Raw genomic sequence first — 20,230 nt, forward strand, 5'->3', positions numbered from 1 at the left:
GTCCAGATTGTCTGCCATAAGAATTGAGCAGGGCGACCTTCTCTCATGAGCCCCAAACTGAAGAGGCATTCTGATTTTGGGAAATCCTTTTTTGACCTGCTCTTCTGGAACTTCTGGAGTTCATCCTTGACGCTAAGAAAGGATGGCAGTAGACTTGGGGAAAGGCCTTTCTGTGCAGGTTTCTGTCTGTTCTTAGTTGTTGGTGTCCCTGATCCTAGTATTTTTACCATCGTGCAGAGGAAACCAGGCCCCTTGAGACCTCAGGGTCATGACCTTCAGTGGCACCTAGCATCATCCTGTTCTGTTCCTGGCAGAGCCCTTGTGGATTGTGAGGGTTCCGTGGGCTTCAGGGAGTGTAGCTGTTCCACCCAGGGGCCACCAGCGTGGATACATCCACCTTGCCGTGCTTTGGGCCTCTGCCTCCTGAGGCTTGGTCTGTGGTGGCACCCTGCTTTTCACTCCCTCCCACCCTGGGTTTGGCTCCAGCATCCCTCTCTTCACAGCTCTTAGATCTCTTGAGTGAGCAGCTTGAAAGCTGTGCTGATGTCACCGTTGCTTTCGGCTGAGGTCTCAATGTAGTGAGCGCCCCAAGAGGCAGCCAGCTTCTCCCCTCCCCCCGGCATCACCTCTCCCTCAACCACTGGGTCACTCTTGTGGCCTACCACCAGGAAGAGGATGTTGGAGGGTTTTGCTTTCTCCAGAACCTCCCGATGCCACTGGGGGACGCTCTCAAAGGATGTTCTGTTGGTGATTACCAAGCTGCAAAAGGCCTCCTGCCAAGTTCCTGCAGTAGGAGCGAGTCATTGGCCTCGGCAGCCAAGAAGGAATCCAGAATTAGTTTTGAATCCTCCATTGAGGACAGAAGGGGACGGGGGAATCAGGGCAGTTTAATGGAAAGAGCTGGGTAGAGTCAAAAGACCTCAGTTCTTGATCAGCTGCGTGACAGGTGAATGGCTTCATCCAGCTAGTCGTCTTGTCCTGTATGTATACTGAGAGGCTTGTTCATTGAGCGAGTATTTATAAGCTCTGCCCCTGCCCATGCCAGGCATGGCCTGCAATGATGAATGAAAACAGGGAGCGACCTGCCACTGAGTGAAAGGAAAACTGCTTCCATGACCAGGGCTGCGAAGAAGAGACTCCCAGGGCTGGGGAGGGCGTCTGAGCAGTAGAGCTGTAATTTGAGGAACCCAGGGGAAGGCGTGGGGATCACTTTCAAGGAGAGAGAGCTGCACGTAGGCCAGCCCCGTTGCTGTGTGATGAGGCGAGACGGGCCAGGTCCTGCAGTGTCTTTTGTAGGCCCCAGCAAAGAGTGGCCTTTACCCAGAAGTAGCAGGAGCCATTGAAGGATTTTAAGCAGAAGCATGATGCGGTCAGGTTGATGTTTTGAAAAGCTCACTCTGGCCAGACAGTGGAGGCGGAAGAGAGGGCATTTGTAGAAGCAGAGGTTCCTGAGAAGGTTGTTGCCTGGACTGAGGTATTTGTGACGAAATGGAGAGAAGGGGGAAATCTGACAGCTGTTTAAGTGGGGACTGGAAGTGGGGGTACTGGAGAGCGGGGTGTCACCCGGTGATCTGTGGGGAGTCTTCTGACTCGGTTCCTGGGGCAGCTCAGCCCCTCGCCCTGGGCACGACGCCCTCTACCTTGCTAAGTAACCAGGCCCACCTGATTCCCGGAGCCCAGCACAGTCTGAGCACACATAGGACTTAATACATGCTGAGGAGCCCAAGGGGTGGCAGGGCTGGTGAATTCGTGCGCTCCAGTGTCGGGAGGGTCTTGGTAAGAGTGCTTATTAGGTGCCGTGTTTTATGCTAAGCACCTTCTGTGGATAAGCTTGTTTTCCCAACAGACCTGAAGAAACAAGTGTTTGTTAAGCACTTTGTTTGCAATATCTCATTTAATCCCATTTTCCAATGAGGAAACTAAAATTTAGAGTTTAAGTAATTTACTCAAGATCACACAGGTAGGACTTCCCTGGTGGCGCAGTGATTAAGAATCCGCCTGCCAACACGGCAGGCGGATTCTTCCCTGTTCGAGCCCTGGTCTGGGAAGATCCCACATGCCGCGGAGGAACTAAGCCCGTGCGCCACAACTACTGAGCCCACGTGCCACAACTACTGAAGCCTGCGCACCTAGAGCCCGTGCTCCGCAACAAGAGAAGCCATGACAATGAGAAGCCCGCGCACCGCACCAAAGAGTAGCCCCCGCTCGCCGCAACTAGAGAAAGCCCGCGTGCAGCAACGAAGACCCAACACAGCCAAAAATAAATAAATAAAATAAATAAATTAGAAAAAAAAAAGTTGCCTTTGTTTTAAAAAAAAAAAAGATCACACAGGTAGTAGTGATGGTGCTGAGATTTCAACCAAGTCCCTCTGACTCCAGAACCTGCACTCTTAACTGTGCTCTAAACTATCTCCCCAAGTCCTGTGGGGATAGAGGTGGGAGTGACAGCGCATGCAAAGGTCCGGAGGTGTAAAGAAGTCACTGCATCACTGTGGCTAAAGCACAGGGTGCCACATTAGGAGAGAACGGCCGGAGATGAGCAGAGTAAGCTTGGGGGTGGACAGCCCTCAGGCCTAGTGATGGGGTCCGGTGCTCATGCTTTGGAGGCCGCCATGTGTGTGTCTTGCAGGGAGCGGGGGGAGGTGGTACATAGTGTGGGAGGCCCAGCAGTCTGGCTCTGGGCTTCCCACCTCTCTTCAGCCTGAGCAATCTCTCTTTTAATTGTGGAGGATTTCAGGGCTGTGAGAAAGATCCCATCTGACAAGAAGATTCTGATGCTAAAAGCAGGCATATAAACAAAATGTTTGAAAACCACTGCACAGGTAATGGGGAGCCAGTAAAGTTTTAGATGGAGGATTGACGTGATTATATCTGCATGTTAAAAACCTTGCTCTGGCTGCCAGTGGAATTGGAAGCAGGCAGGAGGGGGACCAGCAAAGAAGTTGGCTGCAGTTAATTTGGACTAAAGGTAAAGGAATAAGGCTTGAGGTTTTCCTGAGAAAGAATGAACCAAAAGGCAGGTGTAGGAGGTGGTCACAAAAATGGGGGTGAGTTTTGAGGACACAGAAGAAGCCATCTGGGATGAGGAAGCCATCCTAAAGAGGGTCCCTCTTGCATGAGGTGAAGCAGGGAGGAGGAGGACAGAGCTGGACTAAGCTCTCACAGTTCCCTATAGTTAGGAAAGGCCCCCGGAGTCACCCAGCGTAGCCTCTTATTTTACAGGTAAGGATATCGAGGTCTGGAGAGATCATGTGGCCTGCCCATGGTCACAGGGTAGGCCAGGACTCAGACCTGTGCTCTTGGTCCAGAGTTCATCTTTGTCATGGCCACCAAGGCCGCTTCTCTTCCTGATGGGTGGGCTCTCCCCCTGAGAGGTGGGTGGTGACCTTTCCTGGCCAGCTGGACCCCCAGGCTCTGCTTCCATGAAGGGCACGGAGAAGTCCACCGCCACTGCCTGGGCGACACCCTCGACAAAGATGCCCTCCACGTAGTTTCTCAACAAGGATGGTTTGTCCACATTTGGGTCTCCTAGGAGGAGGATGTGGAACTGGTACTGCCAGAGAGGGTCCATGTGGTGCAGGAGACCAGCCAGGAGGAGAAGCGAGCCCAGAACCGAGGCATAAACCACGTGGTCTGGGGCTGGCTCAGACTTGCAGTGAGAGACGTAGAGCCAGAACCCAAAGGCAGTCAGGGGCTTTTGGGTCTAGGCTCCCCAGGATATGCCCAGACCCAGGCTTAGTGAAGCCTCCGGGACAGAGTGCCATTTGAAACCACCATGCAGAACTGAGTCCCTTCAAGACAGAAGCAGGACTTCCCCAAAATAGAGGCCCTGGTCCTATACTGATCCTGAGAAGTCCGCAGGTGTAGCTCAGAAGACCGTGGGCAGCAGGCCACAGCCCCCATATGCGAGGATGTTCTTCCTTCTCTCTGCTGGCCTGAGTCCCAGCCCTAGGTCTGTACCTACAGGAGGGAGGGTTGAGCAGTGTGAGGCTTGCCTCTCCCAACACTGGGACTTCCATGGGACATGTCCCAGCCAGGGGCCCTGGAGAAATCCTCCCACACCTGTCAACCACAGACCGAGCACCAGTTCCCCCTCCAGGGCCAGGATCCTAAGAATAACATTTATAAAGAGAAGGGAGAGTAAAACAAGATTGGCCATTCCTGCTGGTATTTGTTGAAGCTGAGTTATGAGTACAAGAAGTTCTTCATACTACTTTATACTAGTTTTTTTTTTAATTGGAGTATAGTTGCTTTACAATGTTGTGTTAGTTTCTGCTGTACAGTGAAGTGAATCAGCTATATGTATACATATATCTCCTCCCTCTTGGACCTCCCTCCCCCGCCCATCCCACCCATCTAGGTCATCACAGAGCACCAAGTTGAGCTCCCTGTGCTATACAGCAGGTTCCCACTAGCTAGCTATTTTACACGTGGTAGCGTATTTATGTCAAGCCTAATCTCCCAGTTCATCCCACCCTACCCTTCCCCCACCGTGTCCACACGTCCGTTCTCTACATCTGCGTTAGTTTCTTTACTCTTGATTATGTTTTAAATTTTCCCTAATGGTATTAAAAAGCCCCTTGTTCCCCTGCCCAAGGCAGCCTCCCCAAGGGAATCAGCCCTGGCCTTGAAGAGCTACCCTCTAGTGGGGCAAAAAGGTACAACAGTGCCTGAAATCTGCGAAGAGAGCCAACTCAAGTAAGTGCCCTGAAGGCTCAGAGAAGGAACCAATAGTTTAGGTTGGACTAAGCCTTGAAGGGTGAACAGTTTTGACAGATATGGAGGAAGGTCATTCCAGGCACGGGAAGGACACATGAAAGACACAGAGGGGGATTGTTGGCAGAAGGAACTTAACATTTATTAGGCACTTAACACACGTTGTCATATTTAATCCTCTAACAAACCTGTGAGGTAGGACTCATTCTTATTTTACCATGAAGGGACTGAGGCTCAGAGGCAGAGGATAGATCTGGGTTCCCACCTAGATTGCTTCCGTTCCAGGCTGTGCAGGGTGGGTAGGATAGGTCTTCCCTCTTCATCCACTAGGTTTCAGTGGCTCCCAGAGCAGGCAAGCTTGTCAGAAAGGGTCCCATGGGTGGCAGACTTTTGCCTCTGTTCCTTCTAAAGGGCAAAGGGGATGGATTCAAGCCTGGGTTGCAAGGTTTTCAGGCTGAGGAAGCAGCTTATGGAAAGCCTTGGAGGCCAGGTAGCATGACCTTGTCCATGCCGCTATGGTTGGAGGATTTGGCCAGGGTGCTGCCTTGGAGAACGAGCTTTGCTTGCTCAGAATAACCTGGGGATAGACCCGAAGGGACGATTCTGGAACTCCACTCTTGGTAAGAAAGCAGAGCCCAGCCCATATCTCAGGAAGGGGGTCAGGATCTTTTAAGAACTTTGTTAGAGTCTGGAATCCTTGTTATTTCCCCAAAGTGTGTACTTTGGTAGTCTCTGTTCCCTAAAAGTGATTAATAGTAAAACCCTCAGGGGAAGAAGGGGACTTCCACCTTGTGAATTCCTGTGTGTGACAAGGGTGTGACAAGTATTGCCTTTGATTTGTCATCTAATCCTTTCTAAAACCTTTGAATTAGGTGTTATTATTCCCAACTTACAGATGAGTCCACTGAGGCTTACAGAGATGAAGTGAGTTCCCCAGGGTCCCACAACTGTACATAGTACAGCTGAGATTCAAAACCAGTTTTGACTGCAAAGCTTGCCCTGTTTTTGGCAGCTGGGATAATGCAATGGTTAGGAGGTGATATTTTTCTGAGTGTTGCAGGCAGATCAGATAATACAGGGAGAGAGGAAAGTGTAGGGGCCTTCCCTGCAAAGGAAACAGCATGTGCAAAGCCCAGGGCTGCAGGTGGTTGGGAACCTGGGCAAAGTGGGTGGAGATGCTGTAGGACCAGATCAGACTGGACTGGGGGGAAAGGGTTTGGATTTTACCCTGTAGGCATGGGGAACCAGGGAAGGATTCTAGGAGGGGGGCAGGCAGGTCAAATCTGTATTTTAAAAAGATCCCCTGGGGCAATGTGGATGCTAAATCACACCCTACAGGCCTGAGACCCTCAAGAGGGGTGGCACAATCTACACTAAAGACCGCGAGGCCTGAACCATGACAGTGATGGCAAACTGGGTGCGGGGCCTGCTCCCAGGAGAGAGGGCGCCTGCTTCTGAACAGTGGGCAGCCCTCAGGAGGGCATGCCCCTCTCGGCCGCTTACCCAGTCTCCAGTCCTATTCTGTGCCTTTCCTCTAGCTAGTGGGCTGGGCAGGGCTGCTTCCTACTGCTGGGTCAGAATCACTCTCATTAAAGCCATTTACAGTCTCCAGAGGTTTTGCCACACTGATGGTGCTTGTGAGTGTGGGATCACAGTCTTAAAGCATAAGGTAGGACCTTCTGGGCCTGGCCTGAGGTGGTGGACAAGGCTGTTGGAACACTGAGCCGGCCCGGGGTTTACTGACTGAGCCACATTAGTTTCCCCTCCTGGACTTTAGGTTCCTGTCTTTGAAATGGACAAGATCAGCCTGACCTTACAAGGTTGCTTCACGGTTAATAATAAGTCATAGGAATAATAATAATAGGAATAGGAATAATAATAATATAATAAGCAATAGAAATAGGTCACAGCGTGTGAGCCCATACGTATTGTAGGAATTCACATAATACATTAATCTTCACAACAACCCTGTGAGACAAACCTATTATTATCCCCATTTTATAGATGGGAAACTGAGGCTGAGAGAGATGTGTGACTACAGTCTGCTGAACATTCCTCAAAGGAGGCAGCTGGAGACAATGGGCAACATCTCTTCCTTGTTGGTGGACCTTGCCCTGGGTGGGCAGGGCCTTCAGGCTGGTTCTTCCACAGTCAGCCAGGATTCTGAGAGAGGAGAAGCTCAGTTTTTTCTTTCTTTCTCCAGGGACTTGGGGTTTTTTTTTTTTTTTTTAAAGCACCTGACAGCCAAATCCCCACCAACATCCCCAGGACCAGCTGCTCATCTCCCAAACAAGCTTCAGTTTAGTAGACCTCTACTCCTGTCCGGGGAAGCTCTGGGAGATGAGAAAACACAGACCGAGTTGAGGGTCATTCCCTGCTTCTTCACTTCATTCTAGCACTCAGATCTCCAGTAAATTCCTAGAAAGAGCCCAGCTCTTCCTTGCCTCAGGGCTCCTCCCTCACTTACTGGTTTCACTTAACTTCTCTGGGCCTCAGTCTCAACATCAGTAAAATGGAATAATAATACTATAAGAAGTGCCCAATCAATGCTGGATACTGTTCCTTCTGCCTAGATCTCTGCTCTTAGCTCAGCTCTTCCTCCTCCTCCTCCAGGTCTCAGATCAAAGGCCAACTCCTGAGAGAGGCCTTCCTTGACCACCTGCTCTAAAGGAAGCCCCCATCACCCTCAGGCCCATCTTCCAGATCTGTGGTCTTCATAGCACTTACAACTGGAAATTATTTAGTTCCACTTACTAGTTTTTTGTCTTCCACTAGAATGTCAGCCCTAGGACTGCTTTTCTGTCATGTTCACTGCTGTATTCCCAGAGCCCAGATCAGAGCAGATGCTCTTTTATTTTATTTATTTATTTTTTGGCCACACACGCAGCTTGCGGGATCTTAGTTTCCCGACCAGGGATTGAACTGGGGCCCTTGGCAATGAAAGCCCAGAGTCCTAACCGATGGACCACCAGGGAATTCCCGATGCTCATTTTAAAACATTTTTGAAGGAATGATAAAGTACCCTAAAGCAAATCATTTCCCTCTCTTGGCCCAAGCTTTCTCATCTGCGAAATGAGGATAATCGTGCAGACCTTGCAAGACTGTCAGAAGGATGAGTGATGCTTTAAAAAGAGGAGGCAAACACAGGTTACTGAGGGGGAATCTGAGACTCAAGAAGGTGGAGTAACTGTCCCCGGGTCGCAAAGGGAGTTAAGTGGTCGTGCTCTTTTTGATGTGGCAACTGCCCATGCCCTGCCCATGCCTGCTGGCACAATGACACCCCCAAGATACCCCCTCTACACCTGCTGAGACCCTTCCTTCCATAAAGCCTTCCTGCATTGCTGCTGGACATTTTGTGCCTAGCAGTTTCTGCTGCAGCTTAAGTTCCCCAGGAGGCAGATTCTGAGTGGGAAATCAGTGTGCAGACTTTTACGAGGGGAATCTTGAGGTCAATACCTGCTTGCGGGGAGGAAGGGAAGAAGGATTGAGCATGAGAATTTAGCTGGGATGTTGTCGTAACAGTGGCCTCAAGTGACCCCATGGAGAGTGATGAAGCTGGGTTTTTCCTTCAGAGTTGTCTAGAGTTGAGACAAGAGGGCCAGGCCTTTGAACAGTGCCCCCGCCCCCCAATAGACCCAATAGATTGACGCTGGATTGTGGGCTGCCCCGGATGGGTGGGCAGTTCCCAGAGAGATTAAACTGAGCTCCACCACCAGGCAGCACTCCCAGCAGCTGGGAGGGGCAGTGGGGAGGAGGCTATGGGTTCTTCAGCCCTGAGGGGAGATCTTGGTGGCTAATCACAGTGTCCACCGTGTGCCCAACAGAGGAACTGTTCATATTCATCCCTGCCTCTCAGATCCAGATCCAGTCCCTGGCCTTGGAGTAGGGGCACTGGGCAGCAACCTGGGTTTGAGGACACACTTTCTCATCCAAACCTGAGGACCTAAGGAGGCTCCAAGGCTGGCTCAGCCTGAAATTCCCCGCACCTGTCCTTGCCTGTGCAGCAGCGTCCAAACGCTGAGTGGTTCAGCATCCGAGCCCAGGGACGCTGCCAGAAATGGCCACATCCCGGCCAAGAGAGGAAAGAGCGGTGATGACAGTTCTTGCCATTTGATTCTCATTGTGTGGGAGGCTCTGGCTGAGCGTAGCCCATTCATTATCTCATTCGTGCCCACAACCCCCTGTGAGGTGGGGTCTTCTATGAGTTCCTCTGACCATGGAGGAAACAGGCTCAAAGACAGGAAGCTGCACACCTGGCCTCTTAGATCTTTCTAGTAGAAAGGGGCTGAGCTCTTGAGACCCCCAAATCCAGGAGACAAGACTGTACCAGGATACTGTTTATATTAACCCTCAGGATAGATTCTGCCATTTGCCCTCCAGAGAGATACTAACACTCCCCATCTCACCAGCACTTATGAGGTCCACACTGCTTTAACCCTTTCCCTCCCAGAGTCAACACTTGCATGGGCCCGGGTGCTGTGTCCTGCTGGCAGGCCTGGGGATTTGGGTGTTCTGGATGAGCCGGACACCCCCCCAGTCCTCCTCCAGTTTGATGTCCCCCTGCTGCAGGGCCTGCTGGATGGCATCAGTGAGGGTGTTGAAGGCCAGGTCCACGTTGCAGTTATTTTTGGCAGAGGTCTCCATGAAGGCCATGCCCAGGGAAGCAGCCAGCTCCTCTGCCTCCTGGGCCGAGACACAGCGGGTGCTCTGCAGGTCACTCTTGTGGCCAACCAGCAGGAAGATCGCCTTGTCGGGGCCCTGAGTGGCCATGACCTCCTGGTGCCAGTCTCGGATGTGTTCAAAGGACTTCCTGTTTGTCACATCAAAGACCAGCAAGACACCCACCACATTCCGGTAAAAGGACCTGGTGATGCACCTGACGGTGGGAGGGAGTAAGTTGGGAGAGGCTTATGCCTTCAAGACACCCGATGCAGGACCACCCCCTCCATACACTGACTGCCTCACACCCCCAAAGCTCATTTCACACTGCCCTGTGCTTCTCTTTCCCTGTGTCTGTCTCTCCCAAGTGACTGTGTGCTCCCCAGTTAGGCAGCAGTTTGATTCCCCTACACTCCTGACCATTCCTCCATTCCTGGAGGAAGCCTCATGTTTTCCTGATCGCAGGTCTTTTCTTCCCCATTCTCTGCCTGGCAAACTCCTACACGTCCTTCATGGCCAACACCAATCTCTCTTCCTTTCACATCTCCTTTACACCTCCCTCTCTGCCCTCCTGTGGGCTCTCTCAGCACCCAGGTCATTCATGCCTCCAAGTTTCAATATCGAACATCCCTCTGGGGCGGGCGCCAGGTCTTTATTTTTGTTTGTTTGTTTTTTGTTGTTTTGGTTTTTTTGGCCACGCCAGGAGTCATGCAGGATCTTAGTTCCCCGACCAGGGATCGAACCCGTGCCCCCTGCATTGGGAGCGCGGCATCTTAACCACTGGACCGCCAGGGAAGTCCCAACCTGCTGTTATTTGTAGGATGAAGGACTCAAGAGTGAAGGACCCAGGCCCAGAGCAGAGACCCCCAGATCTCTCCTTGGGCCACTGAGGCTGACCCCTCTGGGGGATCCCCACGGCCAGGTGGACCAGGACTGACCCCGGCCCAGTCAGAGGCCCCTCATGCCAGCCCCTTCTCGTCCCCCGCCCCGCCCCACCTCCCACCCACCGCGCACCTGAAGCGCTCTTGGCCCGCCGTGTCCCAGAGCTGCAGCTTCACGCGCGGCCCGGCCCGCAGCTGCAGAGTGCGGCTGTAGAACTCGACGCCCACCGTGGGCACCGACTCGAGCTCCGGCTCGGGTTCCGGGATCCCGGGCGCGCCCGCCATGTAGCGCCGCAGCAGCGACGTCTTGCCCACGGCCGCGTCCCCCAGCAGCGCGATCCGAAACTGGTAGCGGCAGCCCCCCGCCTCCATGTCGGGCGTCTGGCCTCCCGGGGCCCAGCCACCAACTATGCGGCCCCGCCCCCGCCCCCGCCCAGTCTCAGGGCCCCGCCCCCGCCTCAGGGCGGCCGCTGAGCCACCCAGACCTGGGACTGGAGAACCTGGGGCGTCTTCAGCACCGGGGGGTGGGGCCGGACCCCGAGGAAACCACCGGGCCCAGTGGAAACACCTGGACAAGTCACTTCCTTGCTCCGAGCCTCAGTTTCCTCCTCTGTAAAATGGAGATGATAACCCTTACTTCAAGGATGAAGAGATTAAACTAGATAATGTGGGGAGAAGGACTAGGGAGGACCGATAACCAAACGTACACTGGCCTGGGACCAGCAGCGCCAGAGCATCCACTTTATTCATCCGTTGGGGCGGCTTCTCTCTGCAGCCCCACTCTCTATTAGTCCCCCAGCTGGGCCCCTGCTGCTGCTGGACCTGGAGACACCCCTGGAGAAAGTTGTTTTATAGGTGCTCTTTCCCCACCCAGGTGCCCCTTTCCTGGAGCCCCACTGGCCCTGGCCTGGGGCCTCCCATTCAGTGTTCAGGGTCAATGTTCAACAGCACCCACTGTTTCCTCCCCTCCTGCCTGTGCGGGGCCCCAGGGCCCAGAGAGGGACTTGCACACAGGCAGCAGACAGACCACTGCAATTCCAGAGGGAGTGCAGTTTGCTTGTGGACTGGACAGCTAACATTAATGAGGTGAGATGGTCAGTTCCTTATGCTCTGGGACATCAACCCTTTGAGAAGTCCAGAGTGTGCCCATTTTAGAGCTGAGGAGACTGAAGCTCAGATGTGTGGCCTGTCTCAGGTCACAGTAGGGCTGGGCCTCACATCCAGATGTGTCTCACTCTTCATTACCCCTTGATGTCACAAAAGGGGACCGCAAAGCAAGTTCCCAAAGGACCAGGGCTAAGTGGTCAGGTCCCACTTGGATTAGGGGCAAGGGTAAAGCAGGTACATCTGCATTCAAGATGTACTCCACTCTTTCCAGTCTGGCCTTCTTGACACCCAGGACATAAAGGCTGGAGTTCTGGTTGGTCCCAAACAGCTTGTCTGTTGGTTTAATCCCACTATCCCACTGTGGGTGGATGTTACCAGTTTAACTTGTTTTGGCAAATTGGCAGTGGGAAGCAGTTCTCACTAATGCAAACCATCGTATCATCACATTTCCTCCTTACACAACCTTGTGAGTAGGTGTTAGTCTGCCCAGTGTTGTTGTTGTTGTTGTTTAATATTTATTTATTTATTTATTTGGCTGCATTAGGTCTTCATTGTGGCACGCGGGCTTCTCTCTAGTTGCGGCGCACAGGCTCTAGAGTGCGCAGGCTTAGTTGCCCGCGGCATGTGGGATCTTAATTCCCCGACCAGGGATCGAACCCATGTCCCCTGCATTGGAAGGCGGATTCTTAACTACTGGACCACCAGGGAAGTCCCTGCCCAGTGTTTTTTACAGATGAGAAAACTGAGGCTCAGAGAAGTTAAGTAACCAGCCCAAGATCACTCAGCACGGAAGACAGACTAGCTGCCAAGTCTGTTTCTGGCTGGACAGTTTGGGGACCTGGGAAGGCCCAGGTTTTCTTGTGGCTAACTCTAAGCAAATCTGTGAGAAGCCATTTTGTTAGGTCTCCTAGTAATCCTGGCTTTTGGTCACCTGCACTAGCCTGAAGGGGCCCACGTCTCTGCTTGCCCTCACCTCCAGGAGGAGAGAGAGGGGGCATCAGCTAGGGTATGTGTGTTGGGGAAGGAATCCGCCCTGCCAGCTCTGCCCAAACCAGGAGGGTCTGCCCCACTCCCACCTGCCCCACTGATTCTTCCATCGGGATGTTCTTATCACCTTGCTCTGTTCAGCTGGAAAAACAGTTTTTGCGTCAGGGCTGCGCAGATCTTCCTCCCCCCATTCCACCCCCGCCTTTCTTTACCCACCACCGGTGCTCCAGCCATGCTGAACATCTTGCCTCTTCTCAGCCCTCTGCCAGGAACACTCCTCTTCTGCTCATCAAAGGGTAACTAACCCCTACTTCACTGGCCAGTGAGGTCACAGGCCCTTTTGTCCACTGTGATGTCTGTCTCCCTTCTAGGCTCAGGCCTCTTGAGGACAAGGACCAGTGGCTGTATCCTCAGTGCTTGGCACAAAGTAGAACTTGGTAAATATTTATGGTTGAATGAATGAATGAATAAAAGTGGATAAATGCTATTCGTTCATTCATTCACTCATTTATTCATTCAAATACCACAACAGAGCTGGACTGAGGGAGCTACAGGGTCAGAGAAGACCTCTTGGAGAAGGTGAAGCTGAAGCTGGGTCTCCAAGAACAAGTGGGAGCCAGGGAGGTCAGGGAGGAAGTGCAGTCCATGCTGGGGCAGCTGGGCAAAGGCAGAGGCATGAAACAGCTTGAAAGGCAGTTTGAACCCAGGCGTCCCAGAAGCCTTTGCAGTCAGCATGTGGGCAGAGTGCACCGTCAGCATCAGACTCCTTGAACTTCCTCTCCTAGACGTTCCTGCTGTGGGCTGGGGTCATGTGCCTGTCCCTGACTGCACCTGGTGCTGGAATCCAGATGTCAGCTGACTTTGCCATGGACTCCCTATGTGACTCAGGGGGCAAGTCATTTCCCTTCTCCAACCCTGCTTCCCCTTCTGCTAAGTGAGGTAAATCATGGCACCCACCTCACAGGGTAGTTCTGGGGTTACTGTGTATCATAGCAGGTGCACATTTGCATTAGACAGAACTTAGTTTTAGTTCCAAATGATACTTACTAGCTATGTGGCCTTGGCCAAGTTTTATTCATTAATTAACTCATTCACTTAGTAATTATTTCAATAAGTGCTGGCCATCTTTTACATACTTGGCACTTATACAGCAGTGGGAAAAAAAGACACAATTCCTTTTCTTGGAGAGCTCACTTGTAATGGGGAAGACAGAAAATATACTCATATAAAATGTGATGACAGGGAGCAATAAGTGTTATAAGTAACCAGCCATAGCTTGAAGGGTGGCAGGGTGCTATATCAAAATAGGGTGGTCCGGGGATTTCCCTGGTGGTCCAGTCGTTAAGACTTTGCCTTCCAACGTAGGGGGCGCAGGTTTGATCCCTGGTTGGGGAGATAAGATCCCACAGTCCCTGCAGCGAAAAAAACCCAAAGCATACAACAGAAGCAATATTGTAACCAGTTCAATAAAGACTTTAAAAATGGTCCACATCAAAAAAACAAAAATCTTCAAAGAAAGAAAAAAAATAGGATGGTCTGAGGAGGTGACATTTGAACAGAAAACCATTGGAAGAGAGGGAGTGAGCAGCGTGGTTGTCTGTGATATACAGGGAGGACAGTTCCAGGCAGGAAGAACAGCAAGAGTGAAGGCCCTGAGGTTGGAGCAGGCAAGGGATGCTCCAAGAGCACAGAGGCCAGAGAGAGGGAGCTGAATGAATGGGGAGCAAGTGGTGAGCAATGAGAGCAATCATCTGTGGCTTCAGAGGCCATCATGGGGACTTCAACTTTTATTCCAAATGTGTTGAGAAGGCAGTGATTTGGGGACAGGTGAATTACATGATCTGAATTTTCTCTTGCTTACTTTTTTCTTTTTTTACATGTTTATTATATAATTGATACATAATAAACTGCACAATGGCAGTATTTCATTCTTTATGGCTGAGTAGTATTCCATTGTATATATGGACCACATCTTTTTTTTTAGTTTTTAAAAAATTTATTTATTTATTTATTTATTTTTGCTGCGCGCGGGTTTTCTCTAGTTGCGGCGAGCGGGGGCTACTCTTCATTGCGGTTGCGGCTTCTCATTGTGGTGGTTTCTCTTGTTGCGGAGCACGGGCTCTAGGCGCGTGGGCTTCAGTAGTTGCAGCACATGGGCTCAGTAATTGTGGCTTGAGGGCTCTAGAGTGCAGGCTCAGTAGTTGTGGCGCATGGCTTAGTTGCTCTGCGGCATGTGGGATCTTCCCAGACCAGGGATCGAACCTGTGTTCCCGGCATTGGCAGGCGGATTCTTAACCACTGTGCCACCAGGGAAGTCCCTGGACCACATCTTCTTTATCCATTCATCTGTTGATGGACATTTAGCTTGCTTCCATGTCTTGGCTACTGTAAATAGTGCTCCTATGAACATTGGGTGCATGTGTCTTTTCAAATTACAGTTTTCTCTGGATATATGCCCAGGAGTGGGATCGCTGGATCATGTGGCAACTCTAGTTTTTTAAGGAACCTCTATACTGTTTTCCATGGTGGCTGCACCAACTTATATTCCCGCCAACGCTGTAGGAGTTTCCCTTTTCTCCACACCCTCTCCAGCATTTGTTATTTTTGAACTTTTTAATGATGGCCATTCTGACTGGTGTGAGGTGATACCTTATTTTGATTTGCATTTCTCTAATAATTAGTAATGTTGAGCTCCTTTTCATGTGCCTATTAGCCATCTGTATAGAAGATTCAATATGGTTAAGATGTCAATTCTTCCCAAATTAATCTATAGATTCAATGCAATACAAATCAAATCCCAGTAGGCTTTTTAAAAAATTTAAATTAGCTGATACTAAAATTTATATGGAAATGCAAAGGACTGAATAGCTAAAACAATTTTGAAAAAGAAGAACAAAGCAAAAAGCTACAGTAATCAGGAGAGTATAGTACTGAATACAGAAACAGGCCTACACATATGGTCAACTGATTTTTAACAAAGATGCCAAAGCAATTAGATGGAAAAAGATGATCTTTTACAAAATTGAAGGTGAAACAATTGGATAGGCAATATGCAATAAATAAAAAACCAAACAAACCTTGATTCCTACCTCACATGATACACAAAAATTAACTCAAAATGTATCATAGATCTAAATGAGCCTTAGTCTCATTATTTTAGAGACTTACAGTTTCATTTTTTTCCCATTTATTTATTTATTTATGGCTGTGTTGAGTCTTCGTTGCTGTGTGCGGGCTTTCCCTAGTTGCGGTGAGCAGGGGCCACTCTTCATTGCAGTGCGCAGGCTTCTCATTTCAGTGGCTTCACTTGTTTTGGAGCTTGGGCTCAGGCGCACGGGCTTCAGTAGTTGTGGCACGCGGTCTCAGTAGTTGTGGCTCACGGGCTTAGTTGCTCCGCGGCATGTGGGATACTCCCAAAGCGGTGTCCCCTGCATTGGCAGGCGGATTCTTAACCACTGGACCACCAGGGAAGTCCAGAAATAGTCAGATTCTTGACGCATCTTAAAGGTGAACACAGGATTTGCTGATGCATTGGAAGTGGGATGTTAGAAGAAGAGGGGTCCTGGGTCACCCTAAGGACTTACTGAGATGGGGAAAAGCAGGTCTAGAGGAGGAAAGACTGTGTTCTGAGAAGCCTATTAATAAATAGCCATCCAAGTGTAGATGTCACGGAAGCAGCAGGATAGCAAGTCTGGAGCTCAGAAGAAAAGCGGAGCTAAAGAAACACATTTGGAAGTCATCAGAAAGTTTCTTAACCCTCATACAGTCTGTCGCCTTCTCCACAAAATGGGAATAATAGTAACACTTCTTAAAGTGTAAGTAAGGATAAAAACTTTTTAAAGTGTATGTAAGGATGAAAACTGATGAATACATTAAGCACAGAATAGGTGCTTAATTCTTGACAACTACTACTTGTTTTTGTATTGACGCTTATTCATTCTATGGACAAAACGTGCACATGGCACAGTGATTATGAGTGTGCTGTTTGAGGTGGACTTCCGCATTCCAGTCCTTACCTCGCTTTCTAGCTGTGTGATCCATTCCTCAGTTTCCTTATCTGTGAAAAAGGCATAATTATAATACCCACACACAGGGTTAATGAAAACTAGCTGAGATAATGGAGCACAGTGTACTTAGCAAGCACTCACTACAATTTTTTATCTATCAGCGGAAGAGATGAGGCTTGAACAAATAATGCATTCATCTCATGAGTACTGTAATCAGTCGCCTCCGTACTTTTGGGAAGGAAGTCCTCCCCAAGATCCCTCTCCAAGAAGACCTCACAGAGCTCCTCCCCGAAATCAACTCAGTCACTGCTCCTCCACGTGCCCACGGCAGTCTGAACGCAGCCCTTTCTCAGCTCACAGGGTTAACAGTTAAAAAGTCTTCCCCTGACTGAACTCCAGATGGCACAGCGGTATCTGTGAACCCAGTCCCCGGTATTGGACATTCACTGAATGCTGAAGGAAGGCGGAGGAACCTCTTCCGGTCCGGAAGAAACCACAAGGTTTCTCCATCTGAGTGAAAAGGGCCTCGCCCAGCACGCGCTTGGGGCTGGGAGCCAGACACGCGGCCCGCGCTAGCGGCGAACGAACTACAACTCCCAGCAGTCTGCGCGGCGCGCAGCTCCAACTGTCAGGCGCGGCCGCGAGGGGCAGGGCCTATATAAACCCCTTCTCGGCACATACCTCCCCTTTTTCCCGGTTATCGCGTGCTTGTTCTCTTGGCTTTTTGGGTTCTCTGCTGTGGTCCACGCCCATCCTCCGCCGTACCCGGCCTTAGCCTCGGCGCCACCGGCGCCACACTCGCCGGAGCTGCTTCCCGAGGCTGCGGGATGTTAAGCGCAGCATGGAGGACCCTGGCCTGCCGACCTGGTCGGACCGAGGTCCGGAAGGCCACGTTGGCCGCATGCGCAGTGAAAGGAGCCGGACCCTGTGAGGGCCGCGCCCTGCTCCCGCCTCGGCCCGCAGGGCCTTGTGCTCCGGTGTGACGGGTGAGTGACGCGGGCAGGCGGCCGGGGGCACGGCAGTTCTGGGACTAAAGTGGCTTAATTTGGGGGGAGACCACGTGATGGGGTCAGCCAGACCTTGAATATGCCTGTGACAGCTAGCTGCTCGGTGATCTTGGGCAAGTGACTTCCGTGCCTTCATCTAAATTATCTGGCTGCACAGCACATGTTAAGGAAGTCACCACGGTGGGTATAAGGACAAGGTTTTCTGGAGGACGGGCTTTAGTCATTCAGATATAGTCTAAATCTTATAAAAAATGGGGATGATAAACTGGTCCAGTGAAGATAAACGAGACAAAACACTGGCACATAGTAAAACAAAGTGGTGATTGGGACCTATAGGATGTCTGTTCTCTTTTTTTAGTCTCCAGAGAGTGTCCCAGTAGATGAATTGGTGATAAGTCCTGATGCACAGGATTTAGGTGAGTCTGAGGGCTGCACAGTGTTGGGCCTGCCCTGTGTCCTGGATTACCCTGTGGCTCTTATCGAAGCTGTAGCTGCTTCCACATAGCTGCTGTGGTCAAAAAGGAGCCTAGAGTGACAGTTTTCCTTGACGGTCGCTGTTCTGTTTGCTGTAACTGATCTGCAACATTTCAGGAAAAGACAGTTCCCATTGTACCTGCCATTTCTTAGGTATAGCCAGAGACCTTTATTAGAATTGACACATTTCCAGAGGCCAGCAGAAATGTTCCACTGATGGGGTCTTGCATACAGAGTTACTAGAATAAGGCTTTTGAGAAGTAGCTTGCAGAGGCCAAGAACCAGCATGGAGGGGTAGATGGGGGTGGGTTAGATATCTGTACCGGGAAAATCCCGTGGCAGGTGGTGCAGATCTTGGTCATGCTTTGGGTCATTGCCCTGAAAAGCTTATGGCATCAGTGCTTAGGACCAAAGGCTAGTCAAAAACCGTAGTTCTGAAGACCAAATGAAGGGAACAATTAAGATCATTCAGGACAATTGTGTTCTCCTTTTAGCTGTGCCAGATTAAAGATTCCAGGATGACTGAAGTTGACCTTTCTGGTGAGTGAAGACTGGGGTCATGACAGTGATGGAACACAGCAGCCTCAGGACCTGGTAGGTTTTCTGTAGAGACGTAATTTGGGAGCTACCTAGTGGATCAGTACAGCATGTTTCCAAGGGCTATGGCTTGTTATGGCCATGGGATCTCCAACTGCATGCAAGAGCAACTTGGAGAGACTTTGACAGCGCAGGTCAGCATAATACCTGCAGCTGCCACTCGCCTTTCCTATAGTATCTCAGGACCTGGGCTGGAAGCCTTCCACCTGAGTCCATGTGTTTCCATCAAAAAAGTCAACTTCCGTGTATGGATCAACTTTTTGGTTTAGAGCTTCCACGCTTTTTTCCTGCAGGTTGCCCCCAGGTTTTACTGGCAGTGCCTGATACTGGAGTATCTTAAAATACCAGCTTGTTGGTGCAGCCATGCTTTAGAATAAGGTAAAGTTGGATGTTGAAGACAGCCTGATCCTCCGGTTCCCTTTCCCATCAGATCTGAACCCTGGTCTTGGTGGTCGTAAAAGGAGGAATAGTAGTACTGAAGCTGTGCTCATGGTGTCTGCTTATATAGCATGTGGGCTAGTTTCAAACAAGGTTGAATTCTCTTGGAACTTGTTGCCTCCTCCCCTGTAAAATGGGATAATCTTAGGCTTAAAGGGAGGCTGTATGTGAAACTCTGGGCAGTTGGTATAGTGATTGCTGACTAATATTTCTGTATTTGGGAGGGATTTATCCATAGCTTTCTTGCCTCCTGATCGAGTGTTCTTTTTTTTCCCCTCCTAAGGTCTGTTACCAGTAAAGCTGTCTTCTTCTGTGATTGTGGATCTACAGAGTTGGGTGAGTTAAATGTCTGCCAGAAGCTTTCTCACAACTTCCTTGCAGCTTCCACCAGTATTTCACTGTCATCACCCTAAGCAGTGTAGCCGATAGGTAATAAGGCTACTCAGGTCTGTGTGTAAAAGTCGTCTCCCTTTAATATATCATTTACATCTGGCCTTGTGTGCTGTATTTGTTGGCTCTTCATAAGCGGAGAACAAAAAATAAATGTTTACAGTGTGAATTGGTCTGCTAGATTTGCCTACGCTAAATGCCAAGAACACACCTGCAGAGTAGAATGTGGCAGAAGGGACAGCCCTGTGTCTTTACAGCAAGGGCTGACTACTGTGAATGCAATAATGGCTTGAGCTCATGCTCATTGGTTTTGGTAACCTTGGAGTCTTACCCACCCCTCTCCTGGGAGAGTGGTTCTATTCTAGCTCAGGGTATTTTTTCAGGCTGTGACTGGTCCAGGATGAAACCTAATCTGAGTGGACATCTATGGATGATAAATGCGGATATGGGACTGAGACCAGCCCTTAGGAAAACCTGGGTGGCAATGATTAATGGGGGCATTATTAACACACTGGCATACACTTCTTTTTCAGGAGAGAAACACTACAGGAAGAGGCAAATGAAGAGACAAGGGGCTCTTTTAGGTGGAAACACCTTTTTTTCTTTCTGATGCTGGTACCTGGCATACAAGTGACCAATAAAAGATTCCTAGGGCTTCCCTGGTGGCGCAGTGGTTGAGAATCTGCCTGCTAATGCAGGGGACATGGGTTCGAGCCCTGGTCTGGGAGGATCCCACATGCTGCGGAGCGGCTGGGCCTGTGGGCCGCAACTACTGAGCCTGCGCATCTGGAGCCTGTGCTCCGCAGCAAGAGAGGCCGCGATAGTGAGAGGCCCGCGCACCGCGATGAAGAGTGGCCCCCGCTTGCCGCAACTAGAGAAAGCCCTAGCACAGAAACGAAGACCCAACATAGCAGTCAATCAATCAATCAATAAATCTTTAAAAAAAAAGATTCCTGGATGTATGTTT

At 50.4% G+C, this 20,230-nt stretch overlaps 2 protein-coding genes, 1 long non-coding RNA gene and 4 other non-coding genes across 7 annotated transcripts; 5 read left to right on the forward strand and 2 right to left on the reverse strand.

The window, feature by feature from the left end:
• Positions 1 to 506: 506 nt before the first annotated feature.
• On the reverse strand, positions 507 to 3,571 carry RAB42 (RAB42, member RAS oncogene family). The gene is made up of 2 exons (XM_061184040.1): positions 3,292 to 3,571; positions 507 to 784 (listed from the first exon to the last, which is right to left on the reverse strand). The coding sequence occupies exons 1-2, from the start codon at positions 3,569 to 3,571 to the stop codon at positions 507 to 509; spliced, it is 558 nt and encodes a 185-aa protein (XP_061040023.1).
• A 5,558-nt stretch (positions 3,572 to 9,129) lies between these two features.
• Positions 9,130 to 10,634, reverse strand: LOC133088808 (ras-related protein Rab-42). The gene is made up of 2 exons (XM_061186894.1): positions 10,390 to 10,634; positions 9,130 to 9,592 (listed from the first exon to the last, which is right to left on the reverse strand). Exons 1-2 carry the CDS (start codon positions 10,626 to 10,628, stop codon positions 9,169 to 9,171), a joined length of 663 nt encoding a protein of 220 aa, XP_061042877.1. The 5' UTR covers positions 10,629 to 10,634; the 3' UTR covers positions 9,130 to 9,168.
• Positions 10,635 to 17,056: 6,422 nt separating this feature from the next.
• LOC133087465 (uncharacterized) lies at positions 17,057 to 20,205 on the forward strand. The gene is made up of 6 exons (XR_009700402.1): positions 17,057 to 17,343; positions 17,723 to 17,780; positions 18,333 to 18,432; positions 18,729 to 18,813; positions 19,157 to 19,209; positions 19,797 to 20,205. It is a non-coding gene; the product is annotated as an uncharacterized LOC133087465 (long non-coding RNA).
• Positions 17,833 to 17,967, forward strand: LOC133089278 (small nucleolar RNA SNORA16B/SNORA16A family). Its single transcript, XR_009700652.1, has one exon. It is a non-coding gene; the product is annotated as a small nucleolar RNA SNORA16B/SNORA16A family (small nucleolar RNA).
• On the forward strand, positions 18,482 to 18,612 carry LOC133089294 (small nucleolar RNA SNORA44). Its single transcript, XR_009700668.1, has one exon. It is a non-coding gene; the product is annotated as a small nucleolar RNA SNORA44 (small nucleolar RNA).
• On the forward strand, positions 18,841 to 18,967 carry LOC133089299 (small nucleolar RNA SNORA61). The gene has a single exon (XR_009700672.1). It is a non-coding gene; the product is annotated as a small nucleolar RNA SNORA61 (small nucleolar RNA).
• Positions 19,653 to 19,726, forward strand: LOC133089318 (small nucleolar RNA SNORD99). The gene has a single exon (XR_009700690.1). It is a non-coding gene; the product is annotated as a small nucleolar RNA SNORD99 (small nucleolar RNA).
• Positions 20,206 to 20,230: the final 25 nt, after the last annotated feature.

The sequence above is a fragment of the Eubalaena glacialis genome, chromosome 3 (genome assembly GCF_028564815.1).
Source record: "Eubalaena glacialis isolate mEubGla1 chromosome 3, mEubGla1.1.hap2.+ XY, whole genome shotgun sequence".
Classification (NCBI taxonomy): domain Eukaryota; kingdom Metazoa; phylum Chordata; class Mammalia; order Artiodactyla; family Balaenidae; genus Eubalaena; species Eubalaena glacialis.

Excerpts from the sequence above, each read along its gene's own strand:
- RAB42 (XM_061184040.1), bottom strand. The coding sequence starts at position 3,571 with ATGGACCCTCTCTGGCAGTACCAGTTCCACATCCTCCTCCTAGGAGAC. Across the intron at positions 785-3,291 it reads ACTCTGGACCAAGAGCACAG|GAACTTGGCAGGAGGCCTTT; the intron begins GTCTGAGTCCTG and ends CTCCTACTGCAG.
- LOC133088808 (XM_061186894.1), bottom strand. The coding sequence starts at position 10,628 with ATGGAGGCGGGGGGCTGCCGCTACCAGTTTCGGATCGCGCTGCTGGGG. Across the intron at positions 9,593-10,389 it reads GCGGGCCAAGAGCGCTTCAG|GTGCATCACCAGGTCCTTTT; the intron begins GTGCGCGGTGGG and ends TCCCACCGTCAG.